Below are 23,009 nucleotides of genomic sequence, written 5' to 3'. Positions count from 1 at the left end.
ACCTCCGTTCTTCCCATCGTTATATATGATTATGGTTGCTAAATGCCATACCCCCTCCCACGACCAAAATGCCGCCATAACTCAACACCCCCAATTTTAAAAAAAAAAAAACAGCCATTAATAATTAATGGCTGTTTTTTTTAAAGTATTAACTGAGCTCGGTCAAAAATTAACATCCTGATATTTTTTAAAGTATAATTTACAAAAAAAAATTATAAACTCAAAATAACGTTTAAGTACGGTTTTTAGCATTACTTTTTAAAATGCAAATGTGTGTCGACACATTTTTTAGGCCTATAGCCTAACGGTAAAAACGTAAAATTAACTTCGTTAGGCCCATAGTTAAATTGTAGGCCTAACTCTTTGTTTCTTGGGATGTCCTCAGGTTGCATCACTCTGTAAATCATACATTTTGATCTGGCCACTTTCTGTTTGTAAGCCGGCTTACTTAACATCTGCGAGCGAAATATTTAATATTAGGTTCGGATAAATCTTTTTTTAGTATTTATTATTATTTATATTTAGATTTCGTCACCTTAGTTATTTTTCTTTATTATGCATGCATATTTTAATTAATCCAAAAAATTAAGTTAAGTTTGTATAATTTTATTTTGCCATATTGCGGCCTATAATTTATCAGGCTTAGACAAGCTGCTAGCTAGACTCAGTACATAGATCTATTATTTTATGCAATACCGCAGTAACAATTATAAAACACGTGGGTTGTAGGTCTAGATCTAACTTGTCTTACAAATACAAAATCAATGTTGTACCGGATAGGGTTCGTCTATAAACAATTCCATACGCCTTTTATATCATTCCTACCTACCGCCCCCACCCCTCCGCCCAAATGACGTCACACCTTAGCCTACTACTGGCCACTACTATTTTAATGGTCTACCTTCCAAATATGCCTAGAATAGCTACTAACCAAATATTTTAGGTTAGGGTCTATATTTATTTATTAGGATCGACCTATTATTATTAGGCATTCAAATTAGTTCAGTAGCCCAAGTTAACAAATCTATAGGCCTAGTCTATTATATTAGTAAAATAAAAAGTAAAGTGATTTGGCAATAACTACATAAGATTAGCCACTAAATAGTGAGAGGGGTAAGGCTGGATAAAGATGTATTGCAAAAGCAAAGATTATGTTATGGCATATGGCACAATGATTAAATTTATCTGTAAAATCTGTTAATGCTAATTGTTAAATAAGGTCTAATAATAATAAGTGTTGATATCTGCTCTGATAAGAAAAAATTAAGCCCCTTGTAAGTTGTAACTTGTAGACATTATATATATATATATATATATATATATATATATATATATATATATATATATATATATATATATATATATATATATATATATATATATATATATATATAGATATATAGATATATATAGATATAGATATATATACACATATATATACACACACACATATTTATATATACACACACATATATATATATACACATATATATATACACACACATATATACACACACATATATACACACACATATATACACACATATATACACATATGTAGGCCTATATATATGTAGGGCCTATATAAATATGATATGTATATGGGAGTGCTTATATCTGCCAATAATAGAGGAAATACACAACATGCTCAGATCCTCTCACACCCTGTTACAAATGCTTTGATTAATAGGCATACATATTTTTTAAATTTTTGGGTTGTGCTTTTTTCGGCGACAATAGAGGAATTACACAACTTTCTTAGATCCCCTGACATCTGATTAAAGTTTAAAGATCTCCGACAGGATGTGAAAGGATATAAGCACTTGCGTACTTCTTTTGCAGTATGACAAGGAAACCAAAAACTATATATATATATATATATATATATATATATATATATAAATAGCATCATGATCTTTTTAAAATTATAATTTTGTAAATGTATTAGGTCATTTTATTTTTAGAATCATCCAAAATGTGTGGGATTTGGGCTGTGTTTGGTTCTGATGAAAATGTGTCTGTGCAGTGCAATGCTGTACACAAGATTGTCCACAGGGGACCTGACGCGTTTAGGATTGAAAATATCAACCATCTTCAGGTAAAGAGAAGAGCCTTTGATGGGACATTTGAAATCATTTTATATTATTGTAAAATGTGTTTTCAGTCCTAAAAGGTTTACAAAACTATGAAACAGAATTTGTTAATATCTTTTGCAGAACTGCTGTTTAGGGTTTCATCGTTTATCTATTGTTGACGACATCAGGGGGATGCAACCCATGCGTCTGTACACTCATCCTTACATCTGGTTAATTTACAACGGAGAAATTTACAATCATAACTCGGTGAGAAGCTGACACTGTTCAATGTTCTGATTATAAATAAAAAAGAAAAGATTAGTTTGGTCCTGATTCTGGAAGTATCTTTTTAAAACCTAAAACATTTATTGAAAATCACATTAACTTTGTAAAATTAAACATGAATGATATATTAAAAAGAAAGTCATCTTTAAAAAAGTGATGTTAAAAAACGTGATGTTTGAATTTTAAAAAAACCTTGATGTTTGAAAAACATAAAAGTACTTGATGTTTGAAAAATGGTTAAATATAATTTTATCATTTTTCTATTCAGCTGAGAAAGGAATTTGAACTTAAAGGCAGTACAGAAGTAGATGGTGAACCCATAATCCATTTGTACGAGAAGTTTGGACCTGAAGAGATGGCCAAGCATCTTGATGGGGTATTTGCGTTCTGTATATTGGACACCGCCAATAGGAAAGTAATTCTCGGAAGAGACACGTATGGTGTACGACCTTTGTTTAGGTTCCAGACTGAGCAAGGGTTTTTGGCTGTTTGTTCGGAAGCTAAAGGCAAGTTTTAATGTTTGTTGTAAAAATATTATTTGCTAAACTTATTTGTAGTTCATCTTGCTACAGTTTTGAGCAGCCATAGTTCTGTCTAAATTTTAGTCTGATCTGTTAAAAGTCTTACAGACTTGTGTACAAAATATTTTAAAAAACAGATAAGCTTCCCTAAACTTATAAAATAAAATAATACAATCTTTCTGTTTTATACATAAATTTTGAAAATATCAGATTGATATATATATTGATATAATAGATACTGTAATTGTTTTTGTTGGTTAGTCTAGTAAATTCAAGCCTATGTTGCTTTAGATAATAAATCTGTCAGTTGCATGTTTTTATATGTTAATTTTAAAAACATGGAAAAATTACATAATCTTTTGCAAAAAAAAAAACTCTTATTATAAAATGCAAATTGAAATATTATAGGTGATGCGCAAGTTGTAACTATTGATGTAATAATTTGCTGAAGTAAGATATTTCAGCTTTTTTTCTGCTTGGTGTATTTCATCCTACCTGGTAAAAATACCACTAGTAAATATTCAGGTCGTTGACCTCATTTAACGTCTAACTGCCTAGGGCTCATTTATTTTATTTCTTTACTAAAATTACCTGTAGGCTTTTTTATCTGTAAAATTCAAATGGATATTAACTGTTACTGTAAGGCTGTTAACTTCCATATTAAACATCCAAAGTATTTTATATTTACTAGTAGTTCAAAGTTTGATAAGCCCTAAAGCTATCAACAATTAGCTCTTCTGCTTACATTTGTAAGCATTGTAAAAATGATTAAATTAAACATGAAACGGAAATGTGGAGATGTTTTTTTGTTCTACAAGATCACAAAAATAAATTAAGAAGTATGTGCTATCTTAAAGCTTTCCAGGTTGATAATTTTTATTTTACTTGAGCTTGCATAAACAAAAATAAGGGAAAACATAATGTTTGAACTTTAACTTCTTGTATTATTAGTAACTACAAAAGTTATTTATGTTGAGTGTGGAATGAATATTGCATTAACAAAAGAAAATCTCCAGATCTTTAGGCTGTCCCAACAGCCTTTCTGATCAAATATTCTGCAGTGCTGTTTGGATAATCTCACAGCCTCTGATAAAATCTTTTCCATATCTGTTTGGGTTATCCCACAGCCTCTCTGATCAAATATTCTCCAGCTTTGGATTATCTCACAGCCTCTCTGATCCACTCTTCTCCAGGTCTGTTTGGGTTATCCCACAGCCTCTCTGATCAAATATTCTCCAGCTTTGGATTATCTCACAGCCTCTCTGATCAAATCTTCTCCAGGTCTGTTTGGGTTATCTCACAGCCTCTCTGATCAAATCTTCTCCAGGTCTGTTTGGGTTATCTCACAGCCTCTCTAATCAAATATTCTCCAGCTTTGGATTATCTCACAGCCTCTCTGATCCACTCTTCTCCAGGTCTGTTTGGGTTATCTCACAGCCTCTCTGATCAAATCTTCACCAGGTCTGTTTGGGTTATCTCACAGCCTCTCTGATCAAATCTTTTCCAGGTCTGTTTGGGTTATCTCACAGCCTCTCTGATCCACTCTTCTCCAGGTCTGTTTGGGTTATCTCACAGCCTCTCCGATGATGAAGTTCACATTGAACCCTTCCCACCTGGCCACATCGAGGTGTACAACCTGGATAAAGATGGCCGAGCATTTCTAGACAAGAGGGTACAATTTCACGAGCCTTGCCAGCAACCACTACATAAAAAAAACTCTGATCTACCAAAATGTAAGTGCTGATATCATATCCCAAACCTACTTTTATTTAACTAGCATCTAATAAAATGAGTCATCTAAAAGTTTTTAATATTACTAAGGTTTGTTAATTGTCTTCGATTCACATTTCACAACACCATGAACCACAACCCAAATAACCCCACACTACCCCGCTATACACCCCTCCATGAACCACTTACACCACTCTCCCCTCCCCCATCCCAGCTCTGCAGCCAACATGACACCCCACAAAATATACCACAAATTACAACCAATGTTCTACTACCCCACATTATCTGACCCCACTAACCCTACGATTCAGACCTAGTCACTGGTCTCACAACATTAATACTACTCCCTATCATTTCATTGCTTATCAGATATCTGAACGTTATTTAGTTTATTAACTTATAATTTTTTCCCAGCGAAAGAGATTGAAATAATTCAATCAACAATTAGACAGTTATTTGAGAGTGCTGTAGAGAAACGTCTTATGTCGGAGAGGAGAATCGGCTGTCTTTTATCTGGTGAGCTTTTTACTTTTATAAACTTTTTTATCAGTTCTTCACATGACTCTAATCCTAACCTACCATGTATCCTATCATGTATATTAACCTACCATGTATCCTATCATGTATACTAACCTACCATGTATCCTATCATGTATACTAACCTACCATGTATCCTATCATGTATACTAACCTACCATGTATAGAGTCCTTGCAAACACGTGACCTAAATCACGTGATACCTACGCCCGCCGCCACAGTGGTGTACATCAGACGTAAACACAATCAGCTGTTCACCAGCGCTGGACGTGTTCACCAGCGCTGGACGTGTTCACCGTATGTAAAGAATCGCGCCCGCGGAAAAGGAAAAATATGTTAAAAAACTTGAACTCTTAGGAATTGAAGATCCTTATACAGCTGAGTTATTGACAGTTTCGTGGATAATATAAATATGTGGCCGAAATTTCTAAATAAAAATACTGTTAGTAATACCGTTTGCGTTTAGAGTTTAAGTAGACGAAGCTGATCAAATGCAGTAATATATTATATGTTATCTACTGTAGCAAACGTGAGACCACTTAACTCCTACAAAACCCACACTACAACGGCTAATATAATCCATGGGTAATAACCAATCTGGGTAGCATGTTCTACAATTTAAGACCCTTATAATCCAGCAGGGAAGTAATCAGACACATTAATACTGACGTTCAACCCTCATGATGGCTGCCCCCACCTGTATCTAGCCCACAATAAAACCTAAGAGGAGTCTGCCCTGCCCTCCCCTGAAAATGTCTCACCTCCATGATACCCAGCCCCACAGAGATAGTATTTCTTATATAATTTTGACCCTCAGGGCCCAGCAGGGAGAACAAAGGGGAAAGTCCCACTGCTCTCCCCTCAACACTTCTCACCTCTGTGTCATGTTATGTCATTTATAGCACTCAGGGGAAAGCATTAAGAATCTTAACTCTGGACAGCTACACACTAGTATACTAGCTACACACTAGGTGCCTACTGTAAACTACTAGACTGTAGGCCCTATGTAGACCTGCAATTGTATCAATTGTAGACTGGGTCCATTGTTATTATTCTAAACCATCTCACTTATGTTTCTAGCTTGATTTGTTTCTTTTATAAACAGTGGATTTTAAAAAAAAATTAGCCTAATCATTAACCAAATAATAGTAGGCCTAATGTGGTTATTTGTTGTTGGCTGGTATGATCTAGATTGTACTACTAGGCTACAAAAACTTAGTAGACCAATTACCAGATATGAATTTGAATTTAATTAAACTCAGTCCAGTATCAGATACATATTGCTGTAAAAAGACAACAAAGTAGGTAGGCCTTAGTAATTTATTAAAGCCTTCTACTACAATAATATGAACTACATGCTTGTATAGGCCTAAAGTTTTTACAATTTTATTTAAGTAGCAGATTCTAGATCTAAGTCTAGTCATACAATCCATTTCAATTTCAGAAAATTTTGTTTGCTAAAAAAATGATTAGATAATAGAGCGAGATTTTAGATCTTAGAGACAATTAAATGCTTTATTAGGCCTATTATGACTACTTTTGATTTATTATGGGTGTATTTTGAATCGAATGTAGATCTAAAGTAATTAAATTTAAGTAAAGAAGTAGATTCTAGATTCTATGTCTACCCAGTGGAGCCAGGTATTAGGCCTACTATTAGATCTTATTATTCTTATTATTACTTTTGACTTTGTCTTTTACTATTAGTATTTGTGAAGGTCGAGCATATTTGTTTTATTAATAGTTATCTTTTATAATTAAAATGAAGTTTATTATTTTACTGTCCTTACCTGAAACAAAGTATCGAGAACTGCATTTGATCAGATTCGGCTACTTTAACTCTAAACGCAAACAGTATTACTAACAGTATTTTTATTTAGAAATTTTGTCCACATATTTATTTATACGAAACTGTCAATAACAGTATAAGGATCTTCAATTCCTAAGAGTTCAAGTTTTTTAACGTATTTTTCCTTTTCCGCGGGCGCGATTCTTTACATACAGTGAACACGTCCAGCGCTGGTGAACACGTCCAGCGCTGGCGAACAGCTGATTGTGTTTACGTCTGGTGTACACCACTGTGGCGGCGGGCGTAGGTATCACGAACGGACGTGACGTCATATGAAAGGACTCTATACTAACCTACCATGTATCCTATCATGTATACTGACCTACCATGTATCCTATCATGTATACTAACCTACCATGTATACTAACCTACCATGTATCCTATCATGTACACTAACCTACCATGTATACTATCATGTATACTAACCTAACATTTATCCTAACCTAACATGTTTCCTATCATGTATACTAACCTACCATGTATCCTATCATGTATACTAACCTACCATGTATACTAACCTACCATGTATCCTATCATGTACACTAACCTACCATGTATCCTATCATGTATACTAACCTACCATGTATACTATCATGTATACTAACCTAACATTTATCCTAACCTAACATGTATCCTATCATGTATACTAACCTAACATGTATCCTAACCTCACCAATTGTTAACCACAGGTGGTTTAGACTCAAGTCTAGTTGCGGCTCTCCTGGTGAAACTGGTAAAGAAAAAGAATGTCCCATACCCTATCCAGACATTTGCTATAGGCATGGAAGGTAGCCCAGATCTCTTGGCTGCACAGAAGGTGAGTTGTCTTGCCTTAAGTGTCATCCATAAATGTCCCAATGAGGTCATGCCAGAGGCGTAGCGACCCTTCCTGGCGCCCGGGGACGAACTTTTGATTTGCACCCCCCCTTTGAACTTTTCATTTGCACCACCCCCTCTCAAACTTTCTTTTTGTTTCTCCAACCCATTTTGGCCCCCCCCCCCCTAAGGTCAGCTCACGGTGTCCCCCCCCCCCCTCGCTACGCCACTGGGTCATGCTTTTTAAAACAATTTTAAAACAGCCATCTTGTATTTAAAATATTGACCGAGTTAGTACAACATTAAGCATATTGATGCAATGCTTATTACAGTTTATAAAGAGAATGTCTTTTACAATGATGAATATAAGCTAAAATTATTTTCTAACATTAATTTTAAAAATGCAAAAGTGTGTTGTCACACTTTCTTAACCCATCCCCCACTCCCCCATACCACACATTTTCACTAAAGTCTGTATTCCCCCCCCCCCCCCCCTTCAACCTAGACATGCAATGTCATATATGGACAACTCCTTACACAACCCAGTACTTTTTACAGCAGGTATCTTTATCAGTGAGGATAATTAGGTCCATCATGAGCTCTTCAATTAAAGTATTTATTCTAAAAACCAATTCAATTAATAAATTTTGTTAGAAAATTGAAAAAATGTAATAAGCTGCTATTTAGTTGTTTTATTTTCTACTTTTCAGTACTTCATAGTTAGTGAATTCAACACTACCCTCCCTTCCAAATCCCTTCCAATTCCCCCCCCCCCCCCCCCCCCCCCAATAAAAGCAGCCATCTGTGACAACAGTTTACGAATGATAATGAAAAGATCATGCAGAACTTCTTACCTCTCCTTAGTTTCAAATCATTAAAAGCTAAATTATCTTCCCCTAAAAGCCGCTACTTATTCGACCCCGCTCTAGGATTGTAAACATTCGGGGTTAAAACTTAGCTCACAGAATAGTGGAGGTGGGGGTGGTAGCTATATGCCTAGAGAGCGAGGGAGTAACAGCGCGTGTGTTAACGTGTGTTCTCACATGGCCCCCATGAAGAGAATTATATATATATAGATAAGAAATTACAGAAAAATAATCTTTATAATTGATTTTCCCCACAGATGTGTAATTTTTTTCCCAGTGTTAAGCTACTCATTATTTTCATTATTTAAAACAAATTTTCTTTCTTCATGAAATGAATTATTACTTAAAATAAATATTAGTATGTACAACATTCAATTTACAATTGCTTTTTATTAATAATTTGTGGGTTTTAAATAAAAAGGTAAAAAATACGAGCCATTTTGCAGTGTAGGTATTGAAAAAAAATTATTTCATGTAGAAGTGGAAAATAATTCTTGTCTAGAGAACCTTAGACTTTATGCAGTAAATTGCTTATAATTTTCAACTATTTTGTCAAGGGACATAACTCTATCAGAAATATTTGGTACATTTTAAAATTATTCTAGCTCTCTCTCTTTTCGGTTTCATCTGTTGATCCCTTTGGGGATGTTACTTTACATACAGTTGTCCCAACATTTCTTACCACCAACACAATCTATTTACCAATCAGCATTTTTTGTCACCCCTTGGGAGTAATACTACAATTCGTTTTTTTTTTCTTCTGGGAATTCAGATGTTTTCTAATTCCCATTTATTTTACATTTAGATTTGTCCAGTCTCAAGTCATCTTACCAAACTTTGTTTTCTGTTTTAAAATTCTTCTTTTCTTGAATGTTTATAAAAAGCTTTTTGTTATAAATGTTACTAGTCTCACCATGACCAAATTCATCCTTTAAGTAAGACTAACTTAATTACACCTTTAAATGAAGGTCAACCTAAATTAAATAAACTTGAATTCATTTAACAAAGTTTTAACATTTTAGAATTCTAGCATTTATATGTTTTCTTTTATTGTTTTATGTTTTACAAAATTATAAAAAAAGGACCATATTATTAATGTAGCCAACAGCCAACATATAACTGATAAAGTTAGATCAATGCCCAATAATTTAAAATATGTGTATGTCAGTACATTAGAGAAGTTGTTTTAAACAGGTGGCTAAGTTTTTGGGCACTGAGCACCACGAGGTACTGATGACACCTGAGGAGGGGCTAGAAGCTATAGACAAGGTGATTTATCACCTGGAGAGTTATGACATCACAACAGTGAGGGCTTCTGTAGGTGAGTTGTGTTAAGTTTACTAGTCATTAATTCTCAGGAGGGGAGAGGTGGTAGACATGGTTTGAAGAGACATCTGCAAGAAAAACTGCTAGATCTTCCAGGTTTAGAATAGCTAGGCTTGGGTTCCCTAGTTTTGTATGTATCCTTGTATGTTTTGTATTGTGACATGTCTGTCTATAATAAAAATACACTCCTTATTAAAGCTGTATCACCAACAGTTTCTGTGTAGTAAAAAAAATTAATGCATCATCCTGTTCAGCTTCAATTATTTAAAAAAAAGTTTTATGTGAAAGGGAAAGAAGGAGCTGAACATAATTTTAATTACATTTTAAAATGTACAAGACATAAGGCTTCAAAGATTCCACCTGAATAAACCAGTCTCTCTCTCTTTTGTTGAAATCTGTTAATGCTGAAATAAATCTTACCATTCAAGATTTAGTGTGCTCTTTTAAAATGATTGTAATCAAACACCATAGTGTGTGTAGTTAAAACATGCTCTATTAACTATATTGATGTAATAAACACACATTGTGACCGTATGTAGAGGGTGGTTAATGTTCGAGGCAGGGGCTAAAGTCTAGTCCTGAGCCAGATGTGGCAATGTTTACTTCTGCTTTCTTCTGTTTCATCTCTTGCCTCATACTAGTGTTTCAATAAGATCAGTTATAACAAGTCATTTGGAATACTTTTTTTAGTATGTACAACTGTGACTGGTTGTATTATGTTCTGATTCACCTCTGTAATGTACCCACTGGCTATTTGGTCTGTGTTCTGATTCACCTCTGTAATGTGCTCACTGGCTATTAGTCTGTGTTCTGATTCACCTCTGTAATGTACCCACTGGCTATTAGTCTGGTCTGTGTTCTGATTCACCTCTGTAATGTGCTCACTGGCTATTAGTCTGTGTTCTGATTCACCTCTGTAATGTGCCCACTGACTATTTGGTCTGTGTTCTGATTCACCACTGTAATGTGCCCACTGGCTATTAGTCTGGTTTGTGTTCTTATTCACCTCTGTAATAATGTCTTTAATGTAACCCTTTTAAAGTTGAAGACATTGATTTTTTTTCTGATTGAAAGAGAAATAAAAAATCAAAATTCTCTTTTGATCATCAACTATACCATGCTATGCAACTATAATACATCTTACACTGTAATGATTACACTCACAATGTATTGATGAAAACTATATTTAAAATTCTGTGGGTGTTTGTTTTTCAGAATTCACTGGCCTTTAATTATCTTTTACCTAAATGGATGTTAACACTATTTTAAAAATGTTAAATTTTTTTGAGGATTATAATGTTTTTAACTTGTTCAGAAATATAATATTTGTGTTTAAAGTTTCTTAGAAATAATTTAGATTTAGAAATCACTTAGGTCTCGTATGATTCAGACAACTCAGTATTCTCTGCTTGTCTCTCTTCCCCACTGTCCATAGACCCTCACATCTTTGTAATGGAGAGATGTGTGAGAAACTCTATGAGAGAAAATTCTGGGACCTCAAAGACACAAATTAAAGCCAGACCCTCCAGCCATTCTTGTAATCACCAGTATAACTATCATTATTTCTTCTGTAATTCACAGTCACCCTCATTATAGCCTTTGAACTCTGGCAATGAAAGATTGCTTCTGTATATAGTGTAATTACTACCTCATCACAGACAAGGCAGTTTCATCAGCTCTCTGGTGGAGTAGGCAGAGCTTTGGGCTAATTAAAAGGTGGAGCCTGGAGCTGTTGATGAGACATGGTTCTTGTGGGCTGGTTGCTCTAATTTCATGGGGGGGAGGGGGGGGGAATGGGGTGAACAACGTTTGTACTTCTGTACCATCTCACCTGTACAACTGGATGGGTGATTGTACCATCTCACCTGTACAACTGGATGGGTGATTGTACCATCTCACCTGTACAACTGGATGGGTGATTGTACCATCTCACCTGTACAACTGGATGGGTGATTGTACCATCTCACCTGTACAACTGGATGGGTGATTGTACCATCTCACCTGTACAACTGGATGGGTGATTGTACCATCCCATATGTACAACTGGATGGGTGATTGTACCATCTCACCTGTACAACTGGATGGGTGATTGTACCATCTCACCTGTACAACTGGATGGGTGATTGTACCATCCCATATGTACAACTGGATGGGTGATTGTACCATCTCACCTGTACAACTGGATGGGTGATTGTACCATCTCACCTGTACAACTGGATGGGTGATTGTACCATCCCATATGTACAACTGGATGGGTGATTGTACCATCTCACCTGTACAACTGGATGGGTGATTGTACCATCTCACCTGTACAACTGGATGGGTGATTGTACCATCTCATCTGTAGACTGGATGGGTGATTTTACCACCTCACCTGTACAACTGGATGGGTGATTGTACCATCTCACCTGTACAACAGGATGGGTGATTGTACCATCTCATCTGTACAATTGGATGGGTGATTGTACCATCTCACCTGTACAACTGGATGATTGTACCATCTCACCTGTTCAACAGGATGGGTGATTGTACCATCTCATCTGTACAATTGGATGGGTGATTGTACCATCTCACCTGTACAACTGGATGATTGTACCATCTCACCTGTACAACTGGATGGGTGATTGTACCATCCCATATGTACAACTGGATGGGTGATTGTACCATCTCACCTGTACAACTGGATGGGTGATTGTACCATCTCACCTGTACAACTGGATGGGTGATTGTACCATCCCATATGTACAACTGGATGGGTGATTGTACCATCTCACCTGTACAACTGGATGGGTGATTGTACCATCTCACCTGTACAACTGGATGGGTGATTGTACCATCTCATCTGTAGACTGGATGGGTGATTTTACCACCTCACCTGTACAACTGGATGGGTGATTGTACCATCTCACCTGTACAACAGGATGGGTGATTGTACCATCTCATCTGTACAATTGGATGGGTGATTGTACCATCTCACCTGTACAACTGGATGATTGTACCATCTCACCTGTTCAACTGGATGGGTGATTGTACCATCTCACTCATACAACTGGATGGGTGATTGTACCATCTCACCTGTACAATTGGATGGGTGATTGTACCATCTCACCTGTTCAACTGGATGGGTGATTGTACCATCTCACTCATACAACTGGATGATAGTACCATCTCACTTGTACAACTGGATGGGTGATTGTACCATCTCACCTGTACAATTGGATGGGTGATTGTACCATCTCACCTGTACAACTGGATGGGTGATTGTACCATCTCACCTGTACAACTGGATGGGTGATTGTACCATCTCACCTGTACATCTGGATGGGTGATTGTACCATCTCACCTGTACAATTGGATGGGTGATTGTACCATCTCACCTGTACAACAGGATGGGTGATTGTACCATCTCACCTGTACAACAGGATGGGTGATTGTACCATCTCACCTGTACAACTGGATGGGTGATTGTACCATCTCACTCATACAACTGGATGATAGTACCATCTCATCTGTACAATTGGATGGGTGATTGTACCATCTCACCTGTACAACTGGATGGGTGATTGTACCATCTCACCTGTACAACTGGATGGGTGATTGTACCATCTCACCTGTAGAACTGGATGGGTGATTGTACCATCTCACTTGTACAACTGGATGGGTGATTGTACCATCTGCATGTAGATACACATTTATTTTAAACACATTTAATGTGTTCATTTAGTTATTTTTCACACTAAAATTATCATTAGTATAGCACTAGAAATAGTCTACCTCTATCTAGCCTTGACACCCAACCAATGCTTACCCGTGTTCTGGACACCCCCGGCCAAGACTAGCGTTAAAATCCTGATGTTTTATATTTCACTTGGACACCCTATCCACTACTAACTTTAAAAATTTGATGTTCTTTTTCTGACATCGACACCCCAGCCAAGACTAGCTTTAAAAACTTGATTTTCTATTTCTGACATCGACACCCCCAGCCAAGACTAGCTTTAAAAACTTGATGTTCTATATCTTGCTTGGACATCCAGCTTAAAAAAAGTTTAAAGTGTCATTATAACCGTTCAGCTTCTTCATTTATCTTTCTCACTGTCATCGCGGGGAATTAATAGGGTAGTTAATGGTCAGCCAGCCCACCCCTGCTTCACAGCGAGTATAGGAAATGTGCTCTGAGAGTCCCTTTAATAACTCCCTAGTGGCCATGCCCATCGTGATCAAGTGGGGGGTGGCAGCATGCCCACACAAAAGAGTGTGGGGGGTGGCAGCATGCCCACACAAAAGAGTGTTGATGACATGATTAACCCTGGTGACAAGAAAAAAAAAACTCGGGACAAAACGTAAAAAATGTCGGCATTGCTGCAGTTTCTAATTATTTCCTGTCCTCTGCTACAAGATATGTCTGGTACGACACGTGACGATTGTTAACAAGCTCTGATTGGCGGAGACATCTACCGGCGATAATTTGACCCATTCATGCTCCTTTTCTTATAAAGTTGCGTACTCTTAGATGTCTTTGATAACAATTTTCTTATAATTATTTAGCACCTAACACTTGTGTAAACAATCCATTATTTACAAGAAAATCATGTATACGTGTATACTCTTATATGAATGTGTGTTTGGAATTTTAGTGTAGGAAATCTCAAGATAAGAATTCCTTGTGATCGCGTATTGAGTTTAACTTTTATAAGAAACTTCTATTTTTTTTCTTCCAAATTTGCGGCTACTTCTTTTCTCATTTCAAAATTATTTTTCAACCCATAAATTGAGATAAATATCCACAAAGTATTAATTTCCCTGACTATATTAACTATTGCGAGCTTCACTTAGTTGAAGTAACTGAATGCCAAAACGCATACAGCGATACCCAACAACACAGTAACAGTGCTCGATATAGATCTTACTTTCCCAACCAATTTTTGTGCGAAATGTTTGTTGCACTCCAGCCTTGTAAATGTTCCTATTAAGTTATTTTAAACTTTAATCTGCGAGTTTCTGACCCACCATTCCGTTGAACTTCAAACACGATGTAGAGGGAAAAAAAGGCAATACCTAGAGGAGAGTTTGAATGAGCTGATGGTTCCAATGTTTGAAAGCGATTCATCTTCAGGCCGTTAATACTTTGTTGGTAAGCTCGGGGCCTTATGGGTTTTAAACCAGTTTTCACGGCGATCGATGTAAACTGTGATCAGCAAGATCGAAGAGATTACCGACTGATCTAAGGGGGCTGTTTGGTCGGGTCACGTGATGGGGCACTTGTACCAAGTGGGGTCTTACGGTAGTTGCATTCACCGGGAATTTTTCAACGTTTGAGATTAGCCTGTGACGCTATTGGTTAGATGGGACACCAAATGAAGTCTTACTGTAGCGGAATTGACCTGGAATTTCCAATATTTGAGATTAGCCTGTATGTCCATTTGATGGGACACCAAATGTTGTCTTACGGTACTGGTAGTGGAATTGACCCGGAATTTCCATTTGAGGTCAACCCATCTGTTTATTTGATGGTACATCGAGTGGAGTCTTTCGGTACTGGAATTGACTGGGAATTTCCGTTTGAGGTTAGTCCATCTGTCCATTTGATGGTACATCGAGTGGGCTATTAAGGTACTGGAAGTGGAGTTGACCTGGAATTCCCGTTTGAGGTTAGTCCATTTGATGAGACACCAAGCGGGCTATTAAGGTACTGGAAGTGGAGTTGACCTGGAATTTCCAACATTTGAGGCCTGGAGTGACAGCATGAGACATATATAAAAACATTTTCTAAATGTTGTTTGATTAAAAAAAAATCAGTTTCCTTTATAAAATATGGCGATACAAAATCTCTACATTCAGTATATTTGCTATACGCAACATTCAATTCAGTAAATTTACTATACGCGATCCATGAATGCTATTTTGGTAACCTTTATCTCAACTGTTGAGTCTGACATGCTGCTGGTCAGTGTACGTTGGTAGGCTTTATAGTGTAGAGAAGGTTTGGTCTGCTGTGTACATAGTCCACTGGCTTTATAACGACTTTTGTAGCAGTGTGTGGGGGCGGGCAGGATATGGCGATACAGAGTGAGGCAAAAATACAGGGCTAGGACATACAATGTTATATATAGATTGATCTGCTGTATAAAGGAGTGGGAGGGTATAGCCATAACACGAGGGTTTGTGTGGTATAATAGCAGTAGGCCCTGGCAGAGTTTTTTTCATACATCCCCGGGATGAAATAGAAAAGTAATTTATGAGCTACCCGCCGCGTAGCATACGTCGCTATTTAGTTGTTTTATTTTCTATTTTTCAGTAATTCATAATTTGTGAATTTGACACCACCAATTCTGCGACTGAAAATATTTTGCTTTAAAACATTATCAGTAGCTTTTTAAGGACGATTACCCCCACCCTCCCTTCTCTTTCTTCTCCTCCCCCCCCCCCCCCCCCCCGTCCACGGAAAGGCAGTTTACAGGTGGCAATGACAAGATCAAGGCAGAACGTGTTACCTCCGCTTAGTTTCAAATAGTTCAAAACAAAATTATCTGCCCTTAAAAGCCGTCACTAATACGACCCGGCTCTAAGATTGTAAACATTCGGCGTAAACCACAGCTCACCTGACTGGTTGTGTTGGGGGGTGATAGCGATATGGTCTGTTGCGCATGCCTGGAGAGCGAGGGAGGGGACTGAAGGAGGGTTAGAGAATCGGCTTGCGTGCGTGGTGGTGTCCACGTAGAGAATTATATATAGATAGATAAAGAAAATTATACTTAAACTTCCGTCCCCCGGAAAGTTTTACGTGTGCCAGTTTGAAGTGAGGAAAAATGTCTGAAAGAAACCCTGACCAGGGGTGGCAGGTATTACAGCAGGGGGTGTCAGGGTTTTAAAGGTTGCGACATGCCCCATCGTGTTAAAGACCAGAGCGTGGGAGGAGAATAAAAGAGTGTCAACATTAGCAATCGTTAGACGGTGCCCATAAACTTGTACACGCCGGAAGTGAAAGACGCGGGCGTTTCGTCACGAGTCTATTTATAGAAATATTGCCGCCCTCCCCTCGTGTTGGAGCAGTTTCTATCCCACTTTTGTAGGTAGCTTTTGTTTGCTTGTCGCAGTTTCTATCCCACTTTTGTAGGTAGCTTTTGTTTGCTTGTCACGTGAAAATATTTCATCATCTTGGCATTTTAATGAGACTCATGTAAAATTACATGATAAAAAGTAATTTTTACCCTGTGAAAGGACTAGACTTTTTAAAACGGATTTATAAAAACAAAAAAAAGGCTTCACGAACTTATAAATCGTGGTTTTAATTACTTCCGGGTTTTAATGATAACTTTGTTGTGAGCCTGGTGATAGAGATTGGTAAGGTAGGGTGTGGGGGAGGGGGGGGATTATCCCAGTCTATATTTTCCCGTGGCCTGGCTAGTTTGAGATTGGTAAGGTAGGGTGTGTGTGGGGGGGGGGGGGAATTATCACAGTCTATATTTTCCCGTGGCCTGGCTAGTTTTGACGTGGCCGGCCAGAGCTGAACATGCTCAGAAATCTGGAAATTGTCGAGGGTGGGCAACATCCGCTAATCTCGCTTGATTACCCCGGCTTTCCGCACTCTTCATCTGCCAACAAAGGCCGGCCGGAAGTAAAAAGCTCTCGATAAGCTCGTCTTAGTTGGGCTAGGACATCCGGCAGGTTGTTGATGACGCGAGAAAAAAATGTACAATTGTTACAAATCCCTGTTCTGTCATTAGCTGTATACAACGGGACGCGGTGATCACGTGGTACAACATACATCACGTGGTATAACATACATCACGCTTGTCAGCCGGCCCATAGACATTGATTGCCCTCATCGAATTTACTTTAATACGGTAAGCCCTTTTAACATCAGGCTCGGGTATTTGAAAACAACTCGAGTTTCTGGAAAACATCGCAATAGCAGTGGCTACATCTGGCCATAATACAGATAGCAAAATGCTTGTACCGTTATATTTTTTTTCGACGGAAATTTCCGTTCTGTGGGAAAGTTTCTGAAAACAATTTTAATTAGTTAAAAAATGCAATGTACTTTTTATTATTTTTTACTTACAGTAATATTTCCTAAAAATGTATAATTTCTCCTGAGAAAACAAAACAAAAACGTTAGATTTCATGTCAGAAACATGGCCAGATATCTTTCCGACATGGAGAGTCATTTTTTGTTTGTTTATCAGTTTAATAATTTAATAATGTTAATTGTTTTGGTATGGTATTACTGCCATATTGTTTCGCGCGATGGTACTACTCTTAAAATGTATGAAAGCTAACCTTGTTTCGGTATATCATCAAGCAACGTGTTTGTCTATTTTTACCCTTACATCTCCACCGCCGTGAGACAGCGATCTGCCTTCTGTAAACACGTGAATGTGGGAGGCTGGCACTGACGCAGATAGTCTGTGACAAGGACGGTTGGTGCCTGCACTCTATAGGCACCAGCTCATCAGGAGACGTCAGCTTGAATCAGGGCAGCAAGGAGAAGCCTGACAACATACTGTAGATACCTGACAACATACCGTAGATACCTGACAACATTCCGTAGATACCTGACAACATACCGTAGATACCGTGCTCACTTCGTGTTAGCTTACTTAAGACATGCTCGCACATCTGGTACACTCACAACATCGGATCTCTAATGTACAAACATTGTGTTCTATATTTTAAACAGTGTTTTTAGCTATACTAAAATCTAAGTTAGTTTGTGGGGAGGGGGGGGGGCATGGACACTGAATGAAATAACTGCACAATAGATTACTCACACTGTATGTTACATGCAACACACATGTTGATTACGTCTATGTTGTTTGTCATGAAATATGTCTCTGTTTTGGTCGAGTTGCTCAACCCTACCCCATATTGGCGAGACTAACGGGGTTTGTTAAAATACATAACCAGACCTCCTGTCGCTTTACTTTCACTAACTTAAAGCATTCGACCAAGTCATGTTTAACATGGCATGTGACTCTACTATAATCTCCTTGAACTTTGAGTCGTCTGCTCCTGCAGGTATGTTCCTGCTGAGCAAGTACATCAAAGAGAAGACGGACACGACCGTCATCTTGTCTGGGGAGGGGTCTGACGAGCTGGCCCAGGGCTACATCTACTTCCATCGTGCCCCCACCCCTGAGGACGGCCACAACGAGAGTTTACGTCTGCTGAAGGATCTCTACATGTACGACGTGCTCAGGGGGGACAGGACAACTGCCGCCTGGGGGTAAGATACACAGGGACTGGGGGTAAGGTCCTGGGGGAGGGGGGGAGGGGGCAGTTAGGACAACAGCCGCCTGGGGGTAAGATACAGGAACTGGGGGTAAGGTCCTGGGGGAGGGGGGCAGTTAGGATAACACAGGCCAGGGGGTAAGATACAGGGACGAGAGGTAAGGTCATGGGGGGGGGGCAGTTAGGATAACAGAGGCCTTGGGGTAAGATACATAGGGACTGGGGGTAAGGTTCTGGGGGAGGGGGCAGTTAGGATAACAGGCCTTGGGGTAAGATACACAGGAACTGGGGGTAAGGTCCTGGGGGAGGGGGGGGGGGCAGTTAGGATAACACAGGCCAGGGGGTAAGATACAGGGACGAGGGGTAAGGTCATGGGGGGGGCAGTTAGGATAACAGAGGCCTTGGGGTAAGATACATAGGGACTGGGGGTAAGGTTCTGGGGGAGGGGGCAGTTAGGATAACAGAGGCCTTGGGGTAAGATACATAGGAACTGGGGGTAAGGTCCTGGGGGAGGGGGCAGTTAGGATAACAGAGGCCTGGGGGTAATACACAGGGACTGGGGGGTAAGGTCATGGGGGAGGGGCAGTTAGGATAACAGAGGCCTGACGGTAAGGTAACGTGAGTGGGGGGGGGGGGGGTAACAGTGGTCAGTGGGTTAGGTACCCATGGGGAACGGGACTACAGTGGACTGGGGTATGGTTCCATGGACGGGGGGGGGGGGGGGGTCGGGGATTGTGGGTAAGTTACCATGTCTGGAATGTGAGGCACAAGACCTCTGTAACCTGTGCAATACTTCCTTTTATATAGAAAGATATTGATATATATTTTAGCTGTTACAAAGCTGTGGCTTATTTCTGATAACTGGTAGTCAAATGTGAGAGTGTGATACCTATAAGTAAAAGTATGATGCCGGTGTTACAGGCTAGAGATCCGTGTGCCATTCCTGGACCATCTGTTTACACACTACTATCTCTCACTGGACCCAGAGCTCAAGCAGCCCAAGAATGGGATAGAGAAACATTTGCTCAGGTAGGACCTGATTCACAGTCTTAGCTCAGTGACTTGGTGGTTTAGCTCAGTGACTTGGTGGTTTAGCTCAGTGACTTGGTGCTTTAGCTCAGTGACTTGGTGGTACTTTTGCTCAGTGACTTGGTGCTTTAGCTCAGTGACTTGGTGGTGCTTCAGCTCAGTATCTTGGTGGTTTAGTTCAGTAACTTTGCTACTTTAGCTGAGTGACTTGGTGTTTAGCTCATCAAATTGATAATTTGGCTTTAATAATTTGATGATTTAGCTAAAAACTTTGTGTGTTTTAGCTTAGTAACTTACTGCTTTAGCTCCCCAACAAAATACTTTAGCTCAGTAATTTGATTCATTAGTTCAATAACTGGATGTAGGAACCAGGCCCACAGCATTCTAGTATGAGGCAAAAAATGTATCATTTGGTAAAAAAAAGCATCCAATTACTCTATAAACCAAGAGTAATGTTTAAAAAAAAATTCCAAAGTATTTATACAAACAACTAGTCCAGTGTTGAGATTAGTTAAGCCTTCTGTATTTACTGGATCACCTTGAATGTAAATATTTGGTTGTAGTTTATCAAGGGCTCGTTAAGTCCAGATTATAGATATTGATGTGTTGAATTAGTCCTCATGTAAAGGGTGGTAAGGGCAATCAAACAAATCAATATCAAATAGGTTAGATGGTAGGGATGATGTTGCATGTAAGATGGTAGGGATGATGTTGCATGTAAGATGGTAGGGATGATGTAAAATCAAGGGGATGATGTTGCATGTTAGATGGTAGGGATGATAAAAATCAAGGGGATGATGTTGCATGTAAGATGGTAGGGATGATGTTGTATGTTTGATGTTAGGGATGATGTTGCATGTTTGATGGTAAGGAGGATGTTGCATGTTTGATGGTAGGGATGATGTTGCATGTTTGATGGTAGGGATGATGTTGCATGTAAGATGGTAGGTAGGGATGATGTTGCATATTTGATGTTATGGATGATGTTGCATGTTTGATAGGGATGATATTGCATGTTTGATGTTAGGGATGATGTTGCATGTTTGATATTAGGGATGATGTTGCATGTTTGATGGTTGGGATGATGTTGCATGTTTGATGGTTGGTATAATGTGTGGTGTCTAATTAGGCTGTTGCATCCACTAGAATGTATTATTGTTTTCTGTGCTTTTATATTGTTATAATGTGACACTGCTAAAATGTCTACAGATCAGCTTTTGCTGATGAAGGCCTTTTGCCTGATGAGATTCTGTGGCGTCCTAAAGAAGCTTTCAGTGATGGGATCTCATGCATGACTAGGTCCTGGTATGAGATTATACAGGACCACTGTAAGGAGCAGGTTAGTTATTCTATTAGGTTCTGGTATGAGATTATACAAGACCACTGTAAGGAGCAGGTTAGTTATTCTATTAGGTTCTGGTATGAGATTATACAAGACCACTGTAAGGAGCAGGTTAGTTATTCTATTAGGTCCTGGTATGATATTATACAAGACCACTGTAAGGAGCAGGTTAGTTATTCTATTAGGTCCTGGTATGAGATTATACAAGACCACTGTAAGGAGCAGGTTAGTTATTCTATTAGGTTCTGGTATAAGATTATACAAGACCACTGTAAGGAGCAGGTTAGTTATTCTATTAGGTCCTGGTATAAGATTATACAAGACCACTGTAAGGAGCAGGTTAGTTATTCTATTGATTGCTGCGTCTGTTGCTAGTTGCCATCTTCCACCTTGTAGGTTGGTACATTTCTTCTGTAACTCTTATGGCGCTGAGGCTACAACTTGTTAACTGTACACATTTGTTATTTATTCATCATGACATGAATTTGTCGTCCCCTGACAGATCAACGAGACGGACCTGGCAAAAGCCGCCAGCCTGTACCCCCACAACCCTCCCAAAACGGAGGAGGCGCTGTACTACCGCAGGATCTTTGAGAAGTACTACCCTCACAAGGCCACCTGGATCCCTTACTTCTGGATGCCCAGATGGTCACAGTCCAGTGACCCGTCGGCCCGAACACTCAAACACTACAAGCAGTGAGTCAGGCTGACATTGGACCCATACAAACAACTTGTTAGGTTGGAATCTCCAGTGTACAACACACTAAATGCTCTAGATATTTTATTTTATTTTGAAAACTTGACTGACTTATTTTCAGTTGTTTTTGACCATTGTGCCATACACATCTAACAAATATTTACTATTTTCAAATTTTATTTGGTTTTAAAATAAAATACTCTATTCTTATTGACTTTGACTGTGTTATATCTGTCTGTATATATATATATATATATATATATATATATATATATATATATATATATATATATATATATATATATATATATATATATATATATATATACAAATAAATGCATCTTATGTGGCACGATGGCATTATTACCTAATGGCTCAAAGTACAGAGGCGAAGCGACCAATTCCAGCGCCCAGGGCAAACTATCATATGGCGAAAAAAGCCCAAACTCCACCCACTCACTTTCAGGAAACCGTTCTGTAAAGGCAAGATGCATTCTTAAAATATGACTGTGCAGAATGAGCTATTTTTTTTCTACCCAGTTTGGCGCCCTTATGGTCGGAGGCAGCACCACCCGCCCTCCCCTAGCGACGCCTGTCTAAATAATACATTTTTATTGTGATGTATACTCGCCAATACATTCCAAGGGAAAAAAGTCTTAATTTAATTGACGGAGTAATAAATTGTTTAAATAATACAAAAT

General features: G+C 38.5%; 2 protein-coding genes across 4 annotated transcripts in view; one reads left to right on the top strand and one right to left on the bottom strand.

The window, feature by feature from the left end:
- Positions 1-23,009, bottom strand: part of LOC131952788 (2-hydroxyacyl-CoA lyase 1) — a 69,066-nt gene that overhangs the window by 41,999 nt on the left and 4,058 nt on the right. The window lies entirely within an intron of this gene.
- LOC131952789 (asparagine synthetase [glutamine-hydrolyzing]) lies at positions 405-22,523 on the top strand. 3 transcript variants are annotated; one of them, XM_059315628.1, is made up of 13 exons: positions 405-480; positions 1,965-2,098; positions 2,217-2,342; positions 2,629-2,866; positions 4,435-4,614; positions 5,027-5,128; positions 7,688-7,815; positions 9,875-10,001; positions 19,028-19,235; positions 20,162-20,269; positions 21,479-21,568; positions 21,797-21,836; positions 22,114-22,523. In XM_059315628.1, exons 2-13 carry the CDS (start codon positions 1,976-1,978, stop codon positions 22,309-22,311), a joined length of 1,668 nt encoding a protein of 555 aa, XP_059171611.1. In that variant the 5' UTR covers positions 405-480; positions 1,965-1,975; the 3' UTR covers positions 22,312-22,523. The 3 variants fall into 3 exon arrangements, with proteins under 3 accessions (XP_059171611.1, XP_059171610.1, XP_059171612.1); XM_059315629.1 differs by lacking the exon at positions 405-480 and adding an exon at positions 877-943; XM_059315627.1 differs by lacking the exon at positions 21,797-21,836 and having other exon boundaries at positions 21,479-21,608.

Source organism: Physella acuta, unplaced genomic scaffold, assembly GCF_028476545.2.
Source record: "Physella acuta isolate Inbredline_101_S28 unplaced genomic scaffold, ASM2847654v3 ptg000890l, whole genome shotgun sequence".
Lineage (NCBI taxonomy): Eukaryota > Metazoa > Mollusca > Gastropoda > Physidae > Physella > Physella acuta.
Note: the sequence above shows the minus strand (reverse complement) of the source record. Positions and strands in the feature narration are given on the sequence as shown.

Excerpts from the sequence above, each read along its gene's own strand:
- LOC131952789 (XM_059315628.1), top strand. The coding sequence starts at position 1,976 with ATGTGTGGGATTTGGGCTGTGTTTGGTTCTGATGAAAATGTGTCTGTG. Across the intron at positions 2,343-2,628 it reads AAATTTACAATCATAACTCG|CTGAGAAAGGAATTTGAACT; the intron begins GTGAGAAGCTGA and ends TTTTCTATTCAG. Across the intron at positions 7,816-9,874 it reads ATCTCTTGGCTGCACAGAAG|GTGGCTAAGTTTTTGGGCAC; the intron begins GTGAGTTGTCTT and ends TGTTTTAAACAG.